General features: G+C 48.7%; 1 protein-coding gene across 3 annotated transcripts in view; it reads right to left on the bottom strand.

Annotated features, from left to right (window-relative positions):
* MATN2 (matrilin 2) overlaps positions 1-22,904 on the bottom strand; it is a 116,608-nt gene that overhangs the window by 74,399 nt on the left and 19,305 nt on the right. For all 3 annotated transcript variants that reach the window (XM_021688685.1, XM_021688686.1, XM_044914654.1), the window contains exons 2-3: positions 11,797-12,366; positions 4,409-4,531 (exon numbers count right to left, since the gene is read on the bottom strand). In XM_021688685.1, coding sequence (XP_021544360.1) covers positions 4,409-4,531; positions 11,797-12,366 — 693 coding nt within the window. The remainder of the gene's footprint in view (positions 1-4,408; positions 4,532-11,796; positions 12,367-22,904) is intronic.

Raw genomic sequence — 22,904 nt, 5'->3', positions numbered from 1 at the left:
TTTTTCCAGATAGATTAAATATTCAAGAAGGGAAGGAGAATTCCTTATTTAACAATATAAATAAAGAAAAGGAAAGAAGATTAAGTTTGGGAAAGCAATTCAAAGGGAACGGGATTGGTAGGGGCAAACATGAAGACAGGCATACTTTATGGAGGTTTTTCCCATTTTTTTTTTTAATGGGGAGAGGGAAGGACATAAACTTCTTTTTTTAAATTATTTTAAAGATTTTATTTATTTGACAGAGAGAGAGAGCACAAGCAGGGGGAGCTTCAGAGGGAGAGGGAGAGCAGGCTCTCCACTAAGCTGGGAGCCCGATGCAGGACTCGATCCCAGGACCCTGAGATCATGACCTGAGCCGAAGGTAGATGCTTAACTGACTGAGCCACCCAGGTGCCCCATGATACTCCCAAGGACATAAACTTTTACTGAGCCCTATGTGCTAGGTACTATGCTAACACTTTTGCATTTATTTCATATAATGGTATTGGGTGGGAAAGACTTTTTGGAGGACAGAAGAATCCACAATGTTGACTTCCAGTACATTCCAAATTGCTCATATGGGCAGAATTTTGAGGGTAATATTTATTTAATATGCTTGATCTAGTCTTTGAATGGAGGGGCACATTTTGAGACACTGACCAACTAGTGTCCAGAAGAGGATTATTTGGACAGTGAAGAGACCCCAAATCCATTTACTTAAAGATGTGTTTATGCTTCCCCTGAAAAAGAGAAAATTAATGAGGGATAGGGGGATAACACTCCTCAATAATCAAAGAGTTTTCTCTTTTTATTTGAAAAAGGAAATACACCCTCTGGTATATAGCTTTAGCTGACAGAAATAGTATCAAAGTTGGGAATTATAGAGAGTAGGATTTCAGCTTAGTCCACGCTATCTGGAGGTGGGATGGAGGTGTTGGGCAAAAGCCTGGTGTCCCAGGTAGTGAACGGACATGCAATATCATTCATCTGGGACACTGGGAAGGAATAGAATTATTGGGTGATGTGGGGAAGAGAGCTAAAAGTCTGATAACTAAGGCCCATTTCCATTTGAAGAATCTCTGAATTGGCTGTGTCTGCCTCCTCCCTCCACACAGGCAAGTATGAATACAAAACGGTGGATATGGTGTGTGTATGGGTGTGTGCGCGCATGCGCAAGCTCATCTCAGGGCAATCGCCTAAGAGGTCTTCTCACGTCATTCTGTAGAATGACAGTGTCATAGCGGTTGGCAGTGGACTTGAGGGAATGGTAATCACTTGAATGTTAGTCTTGGTGCATTAGTTCTGAGTCTCCCTTGGGATCAGTGAGCCTTGGAACCTGCCTGTCCTCCTGGGCTTGGAGGAATTTCTCTGGTTGCAGGGTTGCCCTGCTGCCATCTGGGGGCCCTCAAGGGGGGGGGATCATGGGACAGTATCAAATGGGGGTAAGAGCTAGGAATATGGAGTCCTACAGAACAAGATTTGGATTCTGGTTTGATCATAGTACTAGCCATATGATCTTGAGTAAATTGTCTGAACTTTTTGGGGAGGACCTTATTTTCCTTATCTGTAAAACGAGCATGATAAAACCCACTTTAAGAGGGCATTGTCAGATTTAAATGAGATATCACGTAGAAAGCACTAGAAGAGCTCCTAACATATGGTAAACACTTAATAAGGGAATTGACTCTAGTTCGTCCTGACCTTGTGTGCTGTGCACACTGAGCTGAGCATGGGCTGCAATCACTTTGGTGCAATCACCAGTTGCATGGTTGCAATTATATTGGTTATCTGAATTACTCCCATGCAAGAATGTGAGCTCCAAGAAGAACGAACATTGCTGTTTCATTCACTATTTTATTTCCAGTTGTTTGCACGCTGCCTGGCACATCTTACATGCTCAGAAATGGAAAGAGCTGTGTCTCATTCCCCACCAGGCCCACTGAGTCTCTCTCCATGTTGGCAGGGACACGTCCCTGCAAGCAGCTCCTAACCAACTGAGCCACCAGGCGCCCAGCCTGCAAGCAGCTCCTAAACAGAGGTCGAGGAATGTGCCAGCCTTCGCTTGGCACAACTTTTAACTGTCCACCGGACTAAAACCACAGGCTAACACAGACTTATTGATAAGACAGATATGAATTTGTCACCAGCTTTCCCATTTTATGGGTGAGGAAGTTGAGTCAAAGAGTTTAAATAACCAGCTCAGGAAGAGACAGGCAGAGCTGCAGCAATGTCAGGATTGAAATCGAAGTCTGGCCCATCTACAATTTCAGACATGCACACCAAAGAGTTATCACCTTTGTCTGAGAGAGAGAGAGAGAACTGCTCTCTATGACTGTACCAGTTCAGCGAAGTCTGATACTGATAGCGCAGGTGGTTGAACTGCTTCCGGGTGACTGGAGGGGCTGGGTCAGATTGGGATGGCAGAACCCTGGCTCCAGCTCCTTCCCTTCTCCCCTAACTCGAAGCCCTTCCCTCTGGTCCCCCTTGTTGCCTGACGCCAGGGAATCTGAGTGTGGCAGCAATCCACGTCCGAAGTTCACGGGAAATGCAGACTTCTGGGCGCCTCTCACCCCCAGACCTGTTGACTCTGAGTCTCTGGGGGTGACAGCCAGGGCTCGGCTTCCTGAGTGGTTCTTAGTTACTGGAGCTGGAGAACCGCTGCCCTGGACCACCTTGCCCTTCCACCTGGTCAGTCTGTCTGAAACCCGGGCAGCTTCCACTTCATTTTCTTTGTACCCGCAGCCCTGAACGGGAGGGAGCCCAGGCCAGACCAACACAGCAGGTGGGGGGCCGGGGGCCTCAAGGCTTGAGGTGGGACCAGGCAGGGGTTGACAGAACCTGGTGCGAGGTAGGTCTTGCTCATGACACTGAGGGGAGAACTTTTTCTTTTTTATTTGCTAGTCTCAAAATTCCTCTGACTTGACTAAGCCAGCCCATGGAAAGTGGACGTCAGCAGATGCCCGGACTGCAGCAGGCGACTGGGGCAGAAGACAAGGGGAGGAATTTCTTGTGCTGCCAAGAAGGGATTTAGCAGGGTACGTAAAGGCTGAGCATTCTTCAGAGAAACCCCCTGGGGAGGGGGAGCTCCCGAAGAGGCTGGGAGAGAGGTCGGGCAGAGCTCGCAAAAAAGGTAGGGGGATGTCGGAAAGAGACGTTTATAGGTTGTTTGCCGAGCAGCGAGCAGTGGGTGAGGTGACCTTGCCAGGGCTGCCCCGGTTCTCCAGAGAATTCTATTAAGCCCATGGGTATTTGGTGTGAGTGATTTTCGTTGTGGAAACTGAAGAAGGGTCAGAGATTCAAGCAGAAGGTCAGGATGATTCAGGCTGCACTCAAAAATCTGGGATCCTGTGGTCTGAGAGGAGCCAAAGAACACAGAGCACCAGAGACTCACCAAGTCTGAGGGCTTGGTGCATCCACAGGCCACAGAGCTGAGGAGTCCAGCAGATGTTACCTAATCTTGGGGGACAGGAAGGCCTCTTTCCAACTACTCTCAACCCCGAAAATGAAGTGAGAAGAAAACAGGAAAATGTGGTTTGGCTCTATAAATGTGATACTAATTACAGCCATTTGTGCAAATGCTTTCCATTAATGCTTAATTGCTTACCATGTGGTGTAATAATTATGCATTGCATGAACTGTGCGTCAGATTAGCTGAGTTTTATTTGCCTCCGTATGGGCCGGTCTTCCTCACGTCTTGAGTAAGCCTGGTTTGGTAGCCTGGTTGTCTATGGGCTGAAATAGTGTGGCTTTACTTACAACTTAAAAATATATATACGTGGGCACTATGCTCACCATCGAGGTAATTCTCTCCTCTAAGAGGCAGATTACCGCTTGCTGGCTCAAATGTCAGTACGTTGTTAGTACGTTTTGGGGCTTGGCCAGAAAAAGAGAATGTGAGTTCTATTTGCATTTTATCTATTTGATATTTTTTATTTAGGAGACCTATAAAGTGTCCTTCACCAAAGCTACTAGATCCCTGCACACCTCTAAACAGAACAGAATAATCATTCCCAGCCAATGTTCACAACTCATCCCAAATCAATGCTTCAGAGAAGAGAATAAAATAGAGAGACAATTCCTCAGGGTACAGTTAATAGAGACAGTGGATGAAAAGGCTCTCCAGTGGTTCCCCTTAAAAAACAGCTTGGAAGTAAAAGACATGAATTCAAAAAGGCTCTTTCTAAGAAGGTGCCTCCAACGATCTTCCAAACTCTTCCTGTTGGCCTAGTATGTGCCAGGCTCTGGTCCAGGCATTGTGATTGGGGGGGGGGGGGGGGGGGAGGCCGGCCTAAGATACCCAAGTTATAAAGCCTCCTTTCTTTCCTTAGGGAGATGATGACTTGGTTGGGTGAGGGGCCACAGATGAATTCAAGAGGCCCTTGAGAGAGCAGAGGAGGATTGTTCAGATACATCAGCAAAGCAATCTTACTTCTGCAAGTCGTCTGATCCGAGTTGAGGATGTACCCTTGTTTGCATCTGCAGATGTACGAGCCAGGGGTATTGATGCAGAAGTGGGCACAGTGATGCTCCAGGATGCTGCACATGTGGACCGCTGAAAAGGAAGATACAGTGAGTTAAGGCAATGATGACTCCTTCTCTGACTTCATCCACCCACATGTATTCAGAACCTGCTGTGAAGGAGAAAGCAGGACCCAAAGGAAAACAAACTGCAGTCCCTACCCTCAAGGGGATTTACAGCCGCTGGTTGGACAAGACCATTCTAGATAAATGCCATCAGCAGTATATAGATAAAGGGCCACAGAGGGTTAAAGGGAAATGATGCTAGGTTGACATATGAAATTGCTGATAAAAACAGGTCAAAAATGATCTACAAAAAAACCAGACATTTCACGGTTCAATTAATAATGCTCAATTGGGGAATCAGAAAGTTTGCTGATACCAGAGGGGGCTTTGGCTAATGTGTAGATTCTCAGTAGCAGCAATGGGGTTGGAGGAGAAGCTATTAGTTAAATGAGGATGTGGTAAAGAGTCAACAGTTTTTCAGGACCATAAATCCCAAGAACAATCTTTTAATATGCAAAAGTGTCTTGCAGAATATTTTGGAGTAAAAAATGCATTCTGAAGTTCCATAATCTTTTAATTTAATCTTAATTTAAAATATTTCTGCATTTAGTTTCTGAAGTCCTTTGGCTTTCAGAGACATCGATTCTTGCATAAGTCTATCTGGAGCTCATAAAAATTCTCATTATTTTTTTACATCTTAGTTTATTACTTTATTCAATATAATTCAACTTGGACATATTTAAAATTAACAAGCATCATTATAAACAGGGAACAAGTTATGCAAGTGTTCTCATAAACAAAAAAGATGTCCATCTGTAGAAATACATTTTTACGAAACTAAAATAAAAGAGGCTTTCAAAAGCTAAGAACAATCCCACTAATCCAGTGCTTAGGAAAACTGAGCTACTGGGGGTGCCTGGGTGGCTCAGTCGTTAAGCGTCTGCCTTCGGCTCAGGTCATGATCCCGGGATCCTAGGGTCGAGCCCCGCATCGGGCTCCCTGCTCGGCAGGGAGCCTGCTTCTCCCTCTCCCTCTGCCTGCCTCTCTGCCTACTTGTGCTCTCTATCTCTCTGTCAAATAAATAAATTTTATTTACTTATTTGTTTGACAGATAGGGGGACAGCGAGAGAGGGAACACAAGCAGGGGGAGTGGGAGAGGGAGAAGCAGGCTTCCCGCCGAGCAGGGAGCCCGATGCGGGGCTCGACCCTAGGATCCCGGGATCATGACCTGAGGGGAAGGCAGACGCTTAACGACTGAGCCACCCAGGCGCCCGTGACGACCATTCTCAAACACATCTCCTTGAGCACAGGTGCAAGCAGTTGTTTCGCTAGGACTGGGTCCTAGTTTGAATAGATGTGGCCTAATTGCCTTGCAAGGTGGCTCACACCAGCAGTGCACGAGAGTAACATTTCCCACGCCCCCCAGAGCTTCAGCACTCGGGATTATCAAAATGTTAAGTTTCTGACAGTCTCATGAGTGGAAAATCATCATTCTGTTTTTAATTTGCATTTGCTCTGCACCCTGGAAGGCTCTCTTCCTATCCGGCACTGCTGGAGCCCAGTGACCTGCAGGCATGGGGGCGTTCCCGAGGAACTCTCGGCGTGTCCCTCTCCTCCGTAATGAAGGAAGTCTCAAGTCCAGGCAACCAACCACACAGCAGGTTTCCGCTGGTGCGAGGCCCCGGTGATGAGCCTGGCGCCCGTCTTCTCACCAGGACCCTGGCAGACGAAGCAAGGGGACGGGAGACGTATGGCAGAGCAAACACCCGCTGGCAGCAGACAGCACCGGAGTGAAGAAGGTGGCCCCGAGAAGCAGACTGCCTGAACACTCCGCCTCACCACTCGATATGACTTTGGATGAATTACTTAATTTCCCTAAACTCCACTTTCTTCACCTGTCAAATGGGGAAATTACAAGAACTACTGCAGAGGGTTTTGGAGTGACAGCTCGTTCCTAAGGCTTGTGTTGGCCACGTGCCGTAAAAGAATGGGAAGCAGGAGACTGTAACTTGGTTTGTGGAAAGTGCACTGGGTGCGAAGCCAGGCTTGTGCTCTGGCTCCCCTCTGCCTGAATGAGGGAGGGGAGTTCAGGTAAGCTGGGTAGCCCTTTTCGACCTGTTTGTTTACCTGTGGAATAAAGGCATGAGTGGTGTCTAGGTGTCCCCCCTTTTCTAGAAATTGCTCTTCCTTCTCACCTCAAAGGCATGGGGACTGCAGGGACATGTTGGTATGAGGCAGCCCCCTCCTGGTGTGACAATCAGAGTCCTTTCTTGGCATCCGGGAGCTAGAACTGAGGAAAAGGGGGCTTAAACAGAGGGCTAGTACATGTGGGGCGCTGACAGGATGCATGCATTCTGCTCACAGAACAGAGAGGAAGGGGAGGCAGAGGGAGAAGGTAGAGAGAAAGTGGGGCTGTCATTCATTACTCTTCTCCTGATTTCCATGAGGTAATATAATACAAGCTCCCCCACCCCAAAAGCTGGTTCAAACTGAATTTCTGTTATTTTCAAGCAGAAGAATCCCCACCATTTTTACTAAGATAAAATGAAAATTTTCCATCTGTAAAATTTTATGGATGCCTGATTGGTGTTTCCAAGAACATCAGCTGCCCCGTGGGACGGGCGTCTGTGGTGGGATTGAAGGGGGGGCGATCATCCTGCCCGCTCCACTGGCCTCCAGAAGGCCTCATGGGCTGCAACTGGGTCAAGGCTTTGTGTTCTGAGGAAGGAATCTCTAATCAGCAGACTAGGTCATTGGCGGGATTGGGCTTTTTTAAACTAGGAAATAGGAATGTGCATAAATGCTTATTAACAAATGCATAAATGATCAAAGGAATGCTAGGGCTGACTAGGGGTCTGGAGAGGAACACTTACTGGGTACATAGCGTCAACCTTTGTTGGTTTTTTTTAAAGATTTTTATTTATTTGTCAGAGAGAGAGAGAGCACAAGCAGGGGGAGCAGCAGAGGGAGAGGGAGAAGCAGGCTCCTCACTGAGCAAGGAGCCTGATGTGGGACTCGATCCCAGGACCCTGGGATCATGACCTGAGCCAAAGGCAGACGCTTAACGACTGAGCCACCCAGGCGTCCCACGTCAACCTTTGTTGAAGCAGTCTTGTCTCCCACTTAACACCAGAGCCCCAAAGGGCTCTAATAAGTGTAGATTTTGCCCAGGCTTCATGAAAGGTGTGTCTTAGGAACACTATTAGAGCCTTAATTTGTGCCTGACCTGGGTGGGGTGGGGCTATTAGGGTAGGAACCACCAGCCTCCAGGCTCCAAATACCAGGCTTGGCTGATCAAACAGGTAGCAAGAGGTTAGTTAAAAGCAGCCCTGCCCAGATTATGGTGAGTCATCAGAAAGCTCAGGATAGACCTGTGTTTGTCAGTCCCTAGATTCAGTGTCCTCTCTCCCTGGGTGGCAAAAATGGTAGGCCCCAGGATGTGTAGGTTTTGGTCATCTTGTAGACAGGGCCTCAATTCACAGGATACCTTGTTTCCAAGTCTCTCTGGTGCTCTCAGGGGTGGCCTGAGAATGCAACCTCAGCATTCTCCCCCTTGCTGTGGCTGGTGTGGGAATTTACTGCCCATGGATATAAAGCCACCGCTGTGCCCAAGTTCACGTCCACACAGCCAGTGAGAGCCAGAACCAGGTCTCCCACTCAAGGGCAGTCTGGCTCCAGAGCCTGAACTCTTCCTAGTTTTACAATAAAGTTTCCTGCTTTGATCACACAGAAAGACTGCCTGTCTCCTCTGATCCACAGATCCAGCAGCGTTTTTCAGCTCTGCTGGGAAGCACAGAGCCTCAGTCCTTCTTCCCTCTGAAATCCTCTCCTTAGCTGTACCATGGCCTCCCCTTCCCTGCCTACCCCTTCGTCTGCATTTTTCAAACTGTGGGTCATGTCTCCTTAGCAGGTTACAACTAAGAGAGAATCTGGACTAGTTCTTTGCTGCTGTTGTTATTGTTTCAATGACATAGAAAAATCAATCGAAAATATCTTTCCTTTCCTGGCTTCTTGCCCATGGCGCAACCCCACCTCCCCAAGTAGCCAGGAAACTCCTACTCATCTGTCAAGTGTATGTAGCACACAGTGATCAAGATGTAGGCTCTGAGCCAGAATGCCTGGGCTTACATCTCAACTCTACCACAGTGCTGTGTGACCTTGGACAAGTCATTGAACCTCTCTGGGTCTCAATTTCCTCTTCTGTAAAATGAGAGTTGTAAGAGCACTTACTTCACAGATTTATTGTGTGAATAAAATAAGTTAACATATGCTAATAGCTCAAACCAGCACATTAGTATTATGATATATATTATATATTGATACGGTAAATGGTAATGATTATTATTATCATCTCCTTTCTAAAGCCCTCCTGGAGCCCCTAGAGAGACCCAGGTGTTCTCTGATCAGAGGTCCCTCAGTGCCAGGTGACTTTCCAAAGTGCACATTTTGGATAGCTGCCATCCCATTTTTCTATGATGAGAGCATCTTCCCACCAGCCTGAAACCCTCGGGCCTGGCACCTGGAGGGTAAGAGCTTGGGCCAGAGAGCCTGCAATCTGAATCTCCAACCCTGCTATTTGAAGTTGCTTATCCTTTCTAAGCCTCAGTTTCCACTTCTGTAAAATGGGAATAATAACAGCACCTGCCTCATAAGCCTGTTACAAGTATTAAATGAAAGGACAAATGGAAAGTGCCTAGCCCAGGACAAAATTAGCTGTTATTCTCAGAGTGTAGTTCAACTGATGTTTAAGGAACAAATGAAACTTCCAAAACCTCACAGATGCCTGGAACTTGGAAGACGCTCATTGCTGATGTCTGATAATTGAAGTGCAGATCAAAACTGAGGCCATCTGCCTAGCCTGCTGGTCCTCCGTGTAGCTGACTGCAATCACACACAACACGGTGCACACTGAATAGAGCTCTACAGTTGATAACGCCCGTTCACACATGGAGCCTGGAGGTAAAATCCCCATTTTACAGATTTGCAAAGTACCGTACAGCCGGCAGGGGGCGACGCTGAGCTTTGAGTCTCCTTCCCGCCACCCCCCACCCCCCGCCAATCCTACAAAGGCTCCCGGTCAAATTCTGAGACGAATGCCAACCTCAAAGCTGATTTACCTAGCGTGGCTGGGTGGGGGAGGGCATCAGAAAATGGTTTACCTTAAAAGAGGAATTTAGCACCCCCGACGTGCGGAGGAGTGAAGTGAGCCAGAACTTTGGAAGCAGAACCCACCGACGCCTGGCCGTTTGTTCTCGGGCAATTCACTTGAGCAGTTTATGAAGGTGCAAAGAGGCAGGGATGCTGTTGTGTTGCCTCCCCCAGATTTTCGTGAGGATCCAATACAAGAACAGAAGGCGAGTGCTTTACAAATACTAGTTATTGCATTCTTTACTGCACGGTTGATAAAGAGGCCCCGGGGCCTCCTCAACCCTTTAAGAGGGTTGGCGGGTCTGCAGACACCCGCGATGCGGTGGGAGCGGAGCTGGTCTCCTGCGGGGCGGGCGGGCAGGGGGATTCTGCTCTCACGCCACACAAACCAACGAATGGCATAATACTGGTATTTTCTTAGAGCTTCGGGATGACTACAAAGTGTGGAGAGGAGGATCGAAAAGGCCTTTTAATTTTGCTGCCTGACCATAAAGCACACATGGAAGGTTCTTCAGACAAGCACACAGCCTCCGCCTCATCCTGTCTTTCCATTTGCCGATCAATCCAGAGCGCTTCTGAAAGAACGCCTCCATTGACATTTTCCGAGACAAATGAATAAACCCATCAAAACGGTTACGGAACCAGTTTCTGTTTTAATATTTCCAGGAAAAGGGAACATAAATTCTGCAGAAGTCATTTAAAGTCATAAACCTTAACATGTTTGCAGAGCATTCTACTGGCTGAAGTCAATGGGGTGACTCTCGGCCAGAGGACCGCCCTTCTGCAGCGCCCGGGCCTAATGGCACTTTTGAAAATTCTCCAAGTGACACTGCAGAGAAAAAAGTTCTTTTGCCTTCAGGGCATTGGTTTTATTTATTTATTTATTTTTCTAAGTAAATCTTTTGATTTGGGAATCAAGAAACAATGGAGTCTCTGCTTTTTGATGTTAGTTCTCAGGGAATTTTTTTTTTTTTTTTTTAAGACACAGCAAAACGCAGTTTTTCCTCCCTGAGGCTTTGGTCAGGGGAACGGGGGTCCTTAGGCTGTGTCAGAGCCTGAGAACAGGGTCAGAGTCCTCAGAGCCCCCAGAGGGCCAGGGTCCTGCTCCAGAGGAGCTGGAGATGAGTCTAGTCCTTAAGCTCATTCTCCACAGATACTCCTGGGGAACACTAGTCCTTTCAAAATAGACATTTCCTTTTGCTTTCCTATCAAAGAAGCATGGCAGTTGGAGGGAACAGGGACAAATGGAGGTGGGCAAGGCAGGACTGGACAGTTTACCAGGCCAGGAGGCACGTTTCCAGTTTCCAGGGACTAGTGAGGAGACTGGGTGTGCCGCCTGGGCCCCTGCCCTCCTGGAGGAGGAAAGGACAGGAAGCCAGGGGCAGAAGCAGGCAACTGGAAGGAGGGCAAGTTGGCCCACAGGGAAAAGCTGAGGCAGAAGCTCCGGGCGCAGGTCACTGAGAGCCGTCCAGCAAGGAAGGAGAGCAAAACCTTGTGGAGAGTAGGGTTGGGAAGCAAGAGAGGGCGGAAGAGCCCGCAGCAGAAGCGGCTCAAGGACGTGGGGAGGCATCCCCCTTGCAGAAGGAGGGGACTGCAGCTCCGTCCTCCCTGTGCACTGGGCCGCTCCGAGGAGAAAACCTCCACCACTCGTATCACCGTGGGGCAATACTGCTTGGTATTCGACCCCATCCGAGGAGACATTATGGTATTTTTTTTTTTTTTTCCCTCCGGTTCCCATCTCTACTCCAACTCGTGAACTCTAATTTAGGGAATGCCAGGGCAGTCCAATGTGCTGGAGAAAAACTTCACCTATTTACTCATACTCATTCAGCAGCTTGGGTTTGACCGTCCTTTCCCCAGGGAATTCTCCCTGAGCACCCTGGCCAAGGTTAGGTCCTGCCCTGAATTCTTCCTCCATGCCACTGTTAAAATGGCAGTTACTTACGTATCTGTGTCATTATATCCTTACTATCTGTCTCCTTGGCCAGTGTGTAACCCCAAGAGAATGCTGTGTCTATCCTGGCCTAAGGGTACACCCTTACCAGGGCAGTACCTGGGACGAGGTAGCACAGAATCTACACTGGAAGATGAAAGACGAAATCCTAATGATTCCCCCTGAAAGAGCCACAGAAGAGCAGGACTTACTGCACAACTTGTTCTGGAACACGGATGTCAGTGACTCCATCTGGCTGAAGTTGGCCACTAGGAAGACGTGGTCCTCATGTGGCTCACTCCCAATGGCCTTCAGTGTGTTGAGGTCCACCTGGCCCACACCGATGGCAAAGATCAGGATGCCGGTGTCCCGCGCCTTTGCAGCCACCTCGGCCACGGAGTCCTGTGGCCTCCCATCGGTCACGATCATTATGACCCGCAGCACATTCTCCCTCAGGGGCCGGGCCCCCTCTGCTTCTGAGAATGCAATGTTCAGGGCATACTGGATGGCCAGCCCCGTCATGGTGCCCGTGGACAAGTGCCTCATCCTCTTGACAGCGCGCTCCACTTCAGACCTCCTTTTGAAGGTCTTGAGGGAGAACTCGTTCTTGACGGTGCTGCCATACTGCAGCAGACCCACCCGGGTGACGTCAGGGCCAATGTCCAAGAACTGCAAGATGTCCACAATGAACTCCTTGACCTTGGCATAGTCATGGGTGTTGACGCTGCGGGAGCTGTCGATGATGAAGACCAGGTCCACCCGCTTATTCTCACAGGAGCTCTCTGGGGAAAGAGGAGAGGTCAAACTCATGAGAGGAGCGCCAAGGGCCAGTGCAGGCTGGCTGTTACTGGAAATCCCAGGGCTGGGGAATCACCTTTCGGAACTCCAATCTTCCCTGGTTTTTCTTCCCCACTCGGGGAAGCTGTAAGGGTATAAGATGCATGACCGGGTGATCATGAGTATTGGCTACAAACAGATACTATTTATTTTTGCAAGACAAACGAACACTTCAGTTCCTAGAAAGTCATCCATACAGTCTTTACGTGGGGAAAACACCTGATCAGGGTCAACACGATTTGATTATTTACTGCATGCCACATAAGCTTGGCTGGATACTACAGGGACTATACAACAAGCCAATAACCAATGTCAAGGAGCTTACGATCTACCTTGGGAACTTAACTAATGGAACAAGTGAAGCAGTGTGGTGCTGTCACCGGATGTTCAGAGAACAGGGATGTTAGTGGGCTGGGGTCAAGGGGACAGGACATGAACTAGTTTTATGCAATGTTTGGATCGAGAGAAGGAAACACATGGAGAGAGACACATGAGCAGAAGCTTAAGATGGCAGGAATATGGCGGAAATGGAATAAGGGATGAAGAAACCGCTAGGAGGTGCAGATAGGAATGGAGCTGGAGGTAACCTGAAGCCCGCCATGAAGGGCCTGAGAAGTGGGTGCGTGATGCCAGAGGCGATGGGCAGAATACAGTAGCAGCATATTATGTCCCTTAGCTGGCCTGTAGGGAGGTGACATAATAAGTCAATTGAGGGTGATGCAGACCATTGCTGCACTAATCTGTCTGAGAGGGGGACGCAACCTCAACTGGGGTGGGGGGCATCGTGGAACTGGAAAAGGGACTGACCAAGAGACATTTCAACCAAAGATACTGTAAAATGGGAAACAGGCAAACGTTAAGTCTCTCCCCTACCCCCACCATACTTATTCCTTCAGAGCCCCCAAACAAGAAGGCTAGAAGGGGTTTGAGTCTGTGGACGAAACTCATCACATTCTGGGAAGAGGCTGATAGGGGATGAGAAGAGAGGCCTCCTGCCTCAGAGGGTGGAGGCTGGGCCTCCCTATTGGAATTTCTCCGATGTTCCAAGCTACTGCCTTCAGCCAGGGGCGGGGGATGGGGGGAGGCCCTCCTCCCCTTCCCAGACTCTGTAGCTAAATCCAGATTTGACAGGGATTAGAAAAGGGATCCCAAATGCTTTCCCTAAATCCCAATCACCACAACTGCAAGAAAGAGAGAGAAAGCCAAATATGGAACAGTGAACCCAGTCATCAAAATGAAAAGTGGGGAAGGCCCATGTAGTCATCCTGTCCAGGCCGGCTCGCCAGGTTCTGACTCACCCCAAGTGCCTGCACACACACCTCGTCCACTGTGGCCTCGTAAGTCTTCCGATTTGGGGGCAAGGAAGCACCCCCAAACACCAGCATCCTGGCAGGAGACCAACCTTGTGCTGCACCTACGTCTAACATGGGGCTGTGTGAGTTCAAGGTGAGTTTCTCAAACCAGAGGCCCCAGAAACCGCCTTTGAGGACTCTGGGAGAAAGATCAATATAAAACCTGACATTTGTGGGATGTTTTCAGATCCTTTTTCCAGAGCGCATTCATCACTATGGTCTCATTTGATTTTCAGAACAAGCTCGTAAGAGGAAAGTAGGGTGTCATACCCATTGGATACATGAGAAAATGGAGGCGCCAAATATTGGAAAATCTCTTCTAATGTAGGAAAAAACCTATATGGAGACACACCAACACCCACCACATTAGGCAGTAGTGAGAATTCAGGGGGAAGAGGGTGGCCTTGGGCCCCGGGTGTGGGAACCCTCTTGTCTGCCCACACCGCCCCCCACTTCTCTCCAGCTGGGCCCAGGCTCCAGGGGAGAAGCCTGCTGTTCCTGGCCGTGTAGTCCATGTTGCCCACAGACACCTGCCCTAGGAGGCAAGTGACTGAAATCCAGCCCAACCCTGAGCCCCCAGGGCTGCACCCACCCTGAGAAGCACCTAGAAGGGGTGCCTCTTCTAATATTTGCAAAGGTGCCTATGGTCTAGCATACAGCCCTTGGTCAGAGCCATGGATGACAGACCCGCAGGTCCCAGGGCCCAGGCTGGCCCCTCTCCAGGAGCCACCCATACCCCACCACTGATGTGTGAGCTTACAGCAGAGAGAATGTGGCCCAGGAACCTCTGCCTGCTGAGGGGAACTGAAACCGGGCTCAGACAAAGGGAGATATGAAGGAAAGGCTGCTTGGAAGGGGGAGAGGAGACAGCAGACTGGCCCCCTAAGAACTCTTCCTCTGGAGAAGTTTGGAAGCAGGAGGTCCTCTGGGGTTGGGATTCTTGCTGTGGGTCTTAGTCACAGTATCAACATCCCATCAAGCATCACAGTCAATTTAAAGGGAAGCCTGGAGGTTCCATGGGGAATGATGTGCTAAACTGGATTAGTTCCCATCAAAACAAGTGTATCATTTCCACAATGCCTGGGCATTTACAAAAACACCACAAAGTTTTAAAATGTTGTTGGAGGTTCCAAGGGACCTGTGACTATGAGTGGAAAGTGAGGCCTCGAAGCCCAGGTAACAGAGTTTTCTTCAAGACAACCTCTCAGATCCCTTAAGGGCTCAGAACCAGTCTTGCAGCTTGTCCCTGAGAGGACCAGTTCAGTGGTTCTCAAACTGGAGGTGCCTCCCAATCCCCTGGAGGAGCATTAAAAACTAAGATCGGTGAGCCACACTTCCAGAGCTTCTGACCCTGTAGATCTAGGGTGGCACCAGAAAAATCTGCATTTCTAGCAAGTTCCCAGGTGAAGTCAATGGCGCTGGTCCAGAGACCACACTTTGAGAACCACTAGTTTAGGTACTAGAGAGATCTCTGGAGAAAAGACGTTCTGGCAAGTCTGGACTTCACCATCTCACTGTGAATTCCCCAAAGTGGGAAACTAGTCTCATTCATCTTCCCAACCATGTAGTTGGGAACAGAGTCAGTCTTGAGTCAACATTTGTGGAATTAAATGGAATTCTGGGTGGTGGAGCAAGGTTTCAGGTGGAAGGGATTGAACCAGAGCAGTCAGTTCAAGCAGGTGGATGAAAACCACAAAGTCAAAAAGTTCTAGAGCAGGTGTGGCTCCTGCTAATAGAGTCACAGATTCTAGATGTATGGCCACTTTTGAACTTTGGTTCACAGACTCATAGACTAATAAACTGTTAGAGCTGGCGGCGTCTAAATAAAGTCCAAGTCACTCACTTTACAGAAGGGGAAACTGAGGCTCAGAGACATGACAACTCATTAGGGTCAGTCCTGGGACTATACTGATGGCTCTTCCACCATCTCATGGTGGGCACGTTGGAAAATTCTCCATACAGGTGGCCTTACAATATGAGCTCTACAGATGCTTGGGAAGAGCCCCACAGCTTTTCCATATGGGGACTGCTAAGAGGTGTTTCCAGAAAATGGACTCTCCTCTGTGTGTGTCCCTTCCACAAGCTGGTTCTGATAAACAGCATCCCTGTCTCCCTAGCCTGGGAGAAGAGCACACAATCTTCCTCTGACCCCTCATGACAGACTTTCAATAGCATGGGATGAGGGTTTGTGGGCACATCATAAGATGTTATCCCTTGAACCACAAAGTGACAGTCTGGACCTTGTCTACTGCACTTCAGTTCTGTCAGCTTGCCTTCAAAGCCCACAAGTTGGGCAAACAAGTGTCCCTTACCGTTGAACCTGAGCCAGGACAATTTTAAGTAACATTCCCACGCCAGCAGGATTCCAGTGTGCAACCCTAGAGTGATTTCCTCTGCTCAGGGTTGCAGACTTGTCACTAATCAGCCTCCTTGCTCTGGGTAAATTCAATCAGGGCCGTGGAATTGTACAGCAAATATTTGGTGCCATCTGCCTGGGAAGATCAAAGCATGCTTGGAGAAGGAAAGTATGTGAATATCTATAACAAGGGTAAAATGATTTCACGCAGAGACTCAAAAGGGGCTCCGAAATGCTTAGTGAAGTGACACATAGTCCTATGACCTCAGTGTAAGTCCAGCCTCTGCCACTTTTTGCCCATGTGGTCTTGAGCCTCTCCTTGACCTCTCTGACCCTCAGGCTCTTCTTCTGTGAAATGGTGATAATAATACCTCCCAGGGATGTTGTGAAACTCAAAAGAATATAATAATAATCTATGGCTACTCTTTGTTGAGCACTTGTTCTGAATACTTTCCAGGTGTTGGCTTATTTATTCTTTACACCCACCTAGCGAGTAGGTACTGTTACTATTCCCATTTTACAGCTGAGGACAGTGAGCCTAGAAAGGCTAAATAACTAGCTCAGGGTCTCACACTTAGGAAGTAGGGGAGCCAGGATCTGACCCCACCTTGTCTGGCTCTGTAGCCCGTGCTTTTAACCGCCAAGCAATACTCAGGAAGGATTTTGTCCCTGTAGACCCGCCATCCTCAGCATATCCAAGATGCCCCGGGACCGCACCTGCTTTCTGGGGTCAGTTCTTTCCTTCCCTGGAATCCCAGCCTGAAAGCTGTGGCTCCAACTTGCCTGCCTCCTGCCAAGTACTTCTGCCTGCTACATGCCTATGTGCATTTTTAAAAATGTAATAGAATGATAAAACAGATGCTTGCCTCCCTGAATAGCAGCAGCTCCGTACACCAGGTTGCCGGTCATTCCCATTCTCACTCCCCCGACAAGTGCTTGTTGAGAGGCCAGTAGGAACAAGGCGCCAGGGAAAACTGCAGGATGGGGCAGGTGTGAGGGAGAGCCGAGGAGATTGCATCCCAGAGGCACAAGGAGGCTGATTAGTGACAAGTCTGCAACCCTGAGCAGAGGAAATCACTCTAGGGTTGCACACTGGATCCTGCTGGCGTGGGAATGTTACTTAAAATTGTCCTGGCTCAGGTTCAACGGTAAGGGACACTTGTTTGCCCAACTTGTGGGCTTTGAAGGCATTTGGCGTCTGTGAACTGAAGTATATGGGCTGGTCAAAGACGGACAGCCAGAGAGAAAGAGACTGCCGAGTAGAAGGGCAGCGCAGTTCGACCCAGGGTTGTGCTCAGTGTGGCCTCAGAGGTGCCCACAGAGGCCTGACATGTGGCCCCTAGGGCCGCTTCGTGTGGCTCTGTTGACACGTGCCTCCAGAGTGTGACTAGTTGTTAGGACTTAGAAGTGATTTCATGGACATTTCAGAGGCAAGTTAGCCTATTTTTTCATTTTTGCCCCCAACGTGACTTAACCGGAAACTCCCCTGTATTTAGGGCATCTGACTGGGGCATGTGCTCCTTGGCCTGGGCTGGAAAGACGACGGTCCGACCCTCCCTCTCCAATCCCCTCATTAGTCAGTCACCAGCTGCTGCAGGACCTCCTGCCAGACATGCGGCAGTGCTGCTGATGAGCTATGGCCTTCTTTGAGTCCATAATGCTCTACTCACATCTTCCTAAAGAACCACTGGGGAATACCCTGAAAACTTGATTACCTTTTATTAGGGAAACACCCTGGACTACTTCATGGCATCTAAAACATACCTTGGCCTCATTAGCAAATCATTCCCCACTTGGTAAGATTTTCCAAACATGTTTCCAAATTCTGGGGCACTTATGATTCTCTATACACCATTATAGACGAGATGCGGGGAGCAATGGCTAATAAGCTGAACAACAGAGTCAGGGGCAGAAAGGATTTCTGAGTGCAGGAATAATGAGTCAAAGCTAACAAGATGAAACCTAATTGGTATAAATGTCAAGCCCTGCACACAAGGCTCAAAAACCCAAGTGTATAAGCCATAGGAAAAGAACATCTGGATTGACAACCAGTCATGTGATAAAATCTCAAGGCAGGATGGCAGATCCCAAGCTTTGCACATTGTCCCCCAGGCTTCCAGTGCTGGTGCCTGTGAGATCCCCTAATCAATCCCAGGCTCAGAATCGAAGTTCAGCCACAGCACAGCTCCTAACACAGCACCGAGTTCCCTCCACCTGGTGCCTCCACTAGGGAGTGAAACCAATTTGCCAACCTGACACTTTGCAATCAGGCCCATTAGATCCCCTGCCCCCATCTTAATGCCCCAACCATCTCATCAATGGCTTTCCTCACCTGAGAGAATAGAGAGACTCTCCTGACCAATGGAACTCACGCTTCCCCTCTTTACAGAAATTTCCTCTTCATGAATATTTTGGTGAGCTTCATTGATCAGAGTCACCGTAGCTGAATGTGGCAGCTGTAAGTTCTCAGGATGCTGTTTCAGCAGAGCAATTTCTTCAAAAGCCACCACTCTAAGGTTCACTGACAGCAAGGTCAATAACGTTCATGGGAGAATGAACTAATGAACACTTTAGCCCAGCACTCCCTGCCCTCTACCCTATACCCCAGTGATATCAAATGGTCTGTAGTTCCCTACATCCTCTCTGGGCTGCCTCTTCAGCTTAAGACTCAACCCTGTGGTCACCTATTTTTTGAAAACCCTTCTTAGATGCCCAGCCCTCCAACACTGGCCAAAATCAGGCCTTCCTCTGAGCCTCCTGGTACCTGCCCCATTTACCTCTATCTGCGCATGTTCCTCCCAGCATCTCATGCATGGGGCTACCCAACCACAAGTGGCATCTTCTATGAATCCCTGGTACCCGCATAGTGTCAGGCGTGATGCTCCATCATCCCTTTGATGTGCACCTATGACTGGGAGGGGTGGGAAGGCAGGGAAGAGTGAAGGTGCAGATCCCCCTCCATGAGCTGGGAGAGCTGGTCAGTGGAGATATAATACAGAACACCCACAGCAGTATCCTCAATGTCTTGATGACATCAGAGACAACTCGGGTGTGTATTTAAAATGCTAAGCCCCAGGCAGCACCCTTGACCCAGTGAATCTGAAACTCTGGGGCTTGTGCCCAGTAATCTGCACTTGTAATTCCTTCAGGTGATTCTTGGACACAAGGCATCTGAGAACTCTATCCCAAGGGGCATGTGAGCCAGGGAGACCCTGGCCACAGATCCAAGAGTCCAGAGGAGAAGACGGTATCAGGGGACCCCTTCCTAAGACCAGGAGAGACCTTATAAATATGGCGACCATACATCCTGGGTTTTCTCACGTGTTCTGATCCACATTCTGTGCCAATGTCAGATCATGTTCATGTCAGATATGTCCTGCCTTTCAATTAGGTTCAGAAAATAAATAAGGGAGGCAGCATTGTTACCCCCAATTCTGAGGCTTAGAGTTTGAATAACCAGACCACTGGGATGGGACAAATGAGTGGTGGTGGAATGCAGATTTAAGACCCACGCCAGTCTGACACTAGTACCTGTCCTTGTGGCCCCTGCTTCCCAGTAGGTGACCTAATGTAAAGAGTCTCCTTTGAACAGGAAAATGTCCCAGAGAAGAGCCTTACCCAGCGACCCTCCTCATTGCCAGTTAACACATTTTTCCCTGGACAAAATCTCAGGAGGACTGGCAGCAGGGACTGGACAAGCCCCAGGAGTTAAAGGTCAACTCAAGACACATCCCTCTCGTGTACATGTCCTCTTCACTCTCTGCCCTGGGCCAGCTCCTGGGAAGCAGCACCATGCCTTAGCCCCCCGGATTCACCTGCTGTGCCCTTCTGTGTCCAAAAGTGCCTTCTGCATCACCAGGCAAGGCGGACAGTAAGCACTGTTAATGACAGCGTGCAATGATGTCATCCCGCAAACACCGTACTTACCAGCCTGCAAACCCACAAAACAGTAGGACAAACCTCCGAGGTCACAGCTGCGCTTTATTCATCTTCGTGTCACCCATGCCTCGCTCAGGGCTGGTACCCAGAAGGTAGTGAACTGAAGGCACTATGGGCAAAATACAGTCTTAGGAAGGGATCCCCTGATACCGTCTGGAGCTGTGGGGATGCTGACAGGGAGAAGATGCAGTCCCTGGCCTCAGAGGGCTACCGTCTGGGGTTTCGGTGAGACAAGCATACAGAAGCTTGCAGAATGAGGCAGGGAAAGGTGAATCATTAGTTGGTAATCCTGGTCATAACATACGCTTAGCCAGAACAGCCTAACCCTCGACCATAAAGAAGAGTCGCCAGAGACTAATTCTGAACGAGGAGACACGAACAGCAAAAATATGGAACAAATACATGCTCTACCTCTTGGCCAACTCCTGAGGAGAAGAGTAACAAGTACATCCAGATGGAGGGGATTTCCATGGACTTCCCCCTCTGCCCCCATTCACCCTGCTTTGAATGCCTGGTTGGGGAAGAAGGTAGAAGACGGCTAGGGGAAAGGAAATAGGGGCTTCGGAGCCCCTCTAGTTTTCTTTTCCCTTCTGTGTGTTCTTTACCATAGGCCTGCTTGTCCCATTGAGCTGTGCCAAAAGCAGTGGATACCACTCAAGACGCCACGTACCACGTGCTTCTCTCAAGAACGCATGAGATAGGGTCAGAATGTCAACCCTTATTCTATTTAGTTCTTTCCAACACCCACAAAGCAGAACCAAAGTCCACGGGCTGCAGCTGAAATTTCAGTACTGTCAGGTTTGCTCTGCGGACACTTTTCCAGGCTACTATCACGGAGAACATTTGCAGAGCAGAGATGAATGTGGCTGGGGGAGATGGATGCTCTCTGGCTCTGGAAACACACCCTGGGAAGCTTTCATGCAAAAATATATTCCCCAATGTCACAAGGAGATTTTTTTGTTGTTCCTTTTTAAAGAAGGTTCTGGTGAATGAGCTTGCATCTTTTGGGTAGTAAGGAGGGATTCTGGATTGACACCAGCTCAAATTTCAGTTGTCCTGCTGACTGTCATAAATTCCTTTAGGAGCACAGCTCGGTAAGGCCCTCGGGGAGTGTGCACCAAGGAGCCAACAAAATGGAAAAGAAAACAAGAAAAACCATGCCACATCACACCAGCCTCCTTTAGTAACTGTTACATGAGCTGAAAGAAAAGACATCATACGAGGCTCAACAACCGGGGTTTCCAGAACCCTGGACAATTTTCTTTGCAAAGGAGCCAAAGAGAAAGCTGCCCCAGTTTAGCCCTGGAGAAAACAATTTCCAATGAACTGAATTTCCTTGCAAGGTACAGCAGTTTGCTAAAGTTTCACTAAAAAAAAAAAAATGCCCCCTCACAACTTCTCTCAGAGTTTGTCATACGAACAGGCATTCTCCCAATTGATAAAGAGAAGTATAAAGAAGCCCTGAAATAATCAATGGCTTTAAAACTCATTGAGCTGACTGAATAGGTTCAGAGTAAGTTTGGTGTTCTCCATCAAAACCCCTCTCACTGTCTTTCTTCCTTTCTCAAATTGAGAAATGCTTCATATCTTAAAATCGTAAACTACACACACACACAGACACTCACACACACACTCATACAAAACCTGCCCTCCCCCCAGTACGAGATAGTGGAGAAAGTACTGGGGAACAGGTGATTTCTTCTCTCTGCAAAGTGGAAAACAGCGTAGGCAGCTTGAAAGAAGCAACTGGTTAACTTAATAAATTGAGCAATTGCCTCCTCTGCTTTCTGGTAGTTCAGCTAATGGAAGTCAGGAGCCAAGCAGAGGGACCTGGGAAGAGCGATGCAGGGTCAGGTCGAGATACCAGCCAGGAAAAGGAGGCTCTGAGGCAGAGTCTGGCACACCTGTCCCTGGAAGGGGAGGGGGTGGGCACGCATGGAGGCAAGGGGCAGAAGGTTTCCACAGCCCTGTACCAGCAAAGACAAAGTTGCTCTTTGGAGTCACCTCTTTGATCATTTTGGTTTGGCTGAGTTATGCCAAGAACCCGCCTTCTTTGTGCTAGGTGCTGGGGATACAGTATGAGAACCAACCTCAGCCTGGGAGGACCTTACAACCTTTGAAAGGAGACAGATTCATAAGATTCATGAAAAACATAAGCAACGAGAGCCTGGAGGAGGACACTGATCCCAAGATGGTGGACAGGGAGATTGCTGGAGAAGCTGATGGGTACTATGTTATTTTATAGTATTATTCTCTGATTATCGGATGAGCAGGTGTTGGCCAGGCAAAGTTGGGCTGGGTGCTTTAGGCAAAGGGTCAGTGTGAGCAAAGGCGTGGAGGCTGGAACCGAGTAGGGCACATGTGGGCACAGGTGACTGCATGGGGTGTGGTTTGGCAGGATCTCAAAGGACACGATGGGGATGACAGGGCCATGGAGGGAGGGCTGCATGTGCCTCCTATTAAGAAGTTGGACTTCATGGGCCACCTGGCTGGCTCAGTTGGTAGAGCATACGACTCTTGATCTTAGGGCTGTGAGTTCAAGTCCCACGTTGGGTGTAGAGCTTACTTACAAAAAAAAAAAGAAGAAGTTTGGACTTCATTAAGGAGCCAGTGGGGATCCACTGAAGGGTCTTACATGTGCTATCATCCTCCTTTAGGGCATATCCTAAGGGCTCCTGAGTCAGCCCAGACTTCACTCTTCTTCATCCCTGACCCAACCCAGAACCAGTCTCTCCAGGCCCACACCCCTTGCTTTCCCTTCCATTCAAGAACCCAGTCTGGCCTCAGATGTAAATTAATGTCTTCCATGTATAAAGTAATAGAGAAGGCACCAGAG

Source organism: Neomonachus schauinslandi, chromosome 4, assembly GCF_002201575.2.
Source record: "Neomonachus schauinslandi chromosome 4, ASM220157v2, whole genome shotgun sequence".
Taxonomy (NCBI): Eukaryota; Metazoa; Chordata; class Mammalia; order Carnivora; family Phocidae; genus Neomonachus; species Neomonachus schauinslandi.
This window is presented reverse-complemented; position numbering and strand designations above follow the sequence as displayed.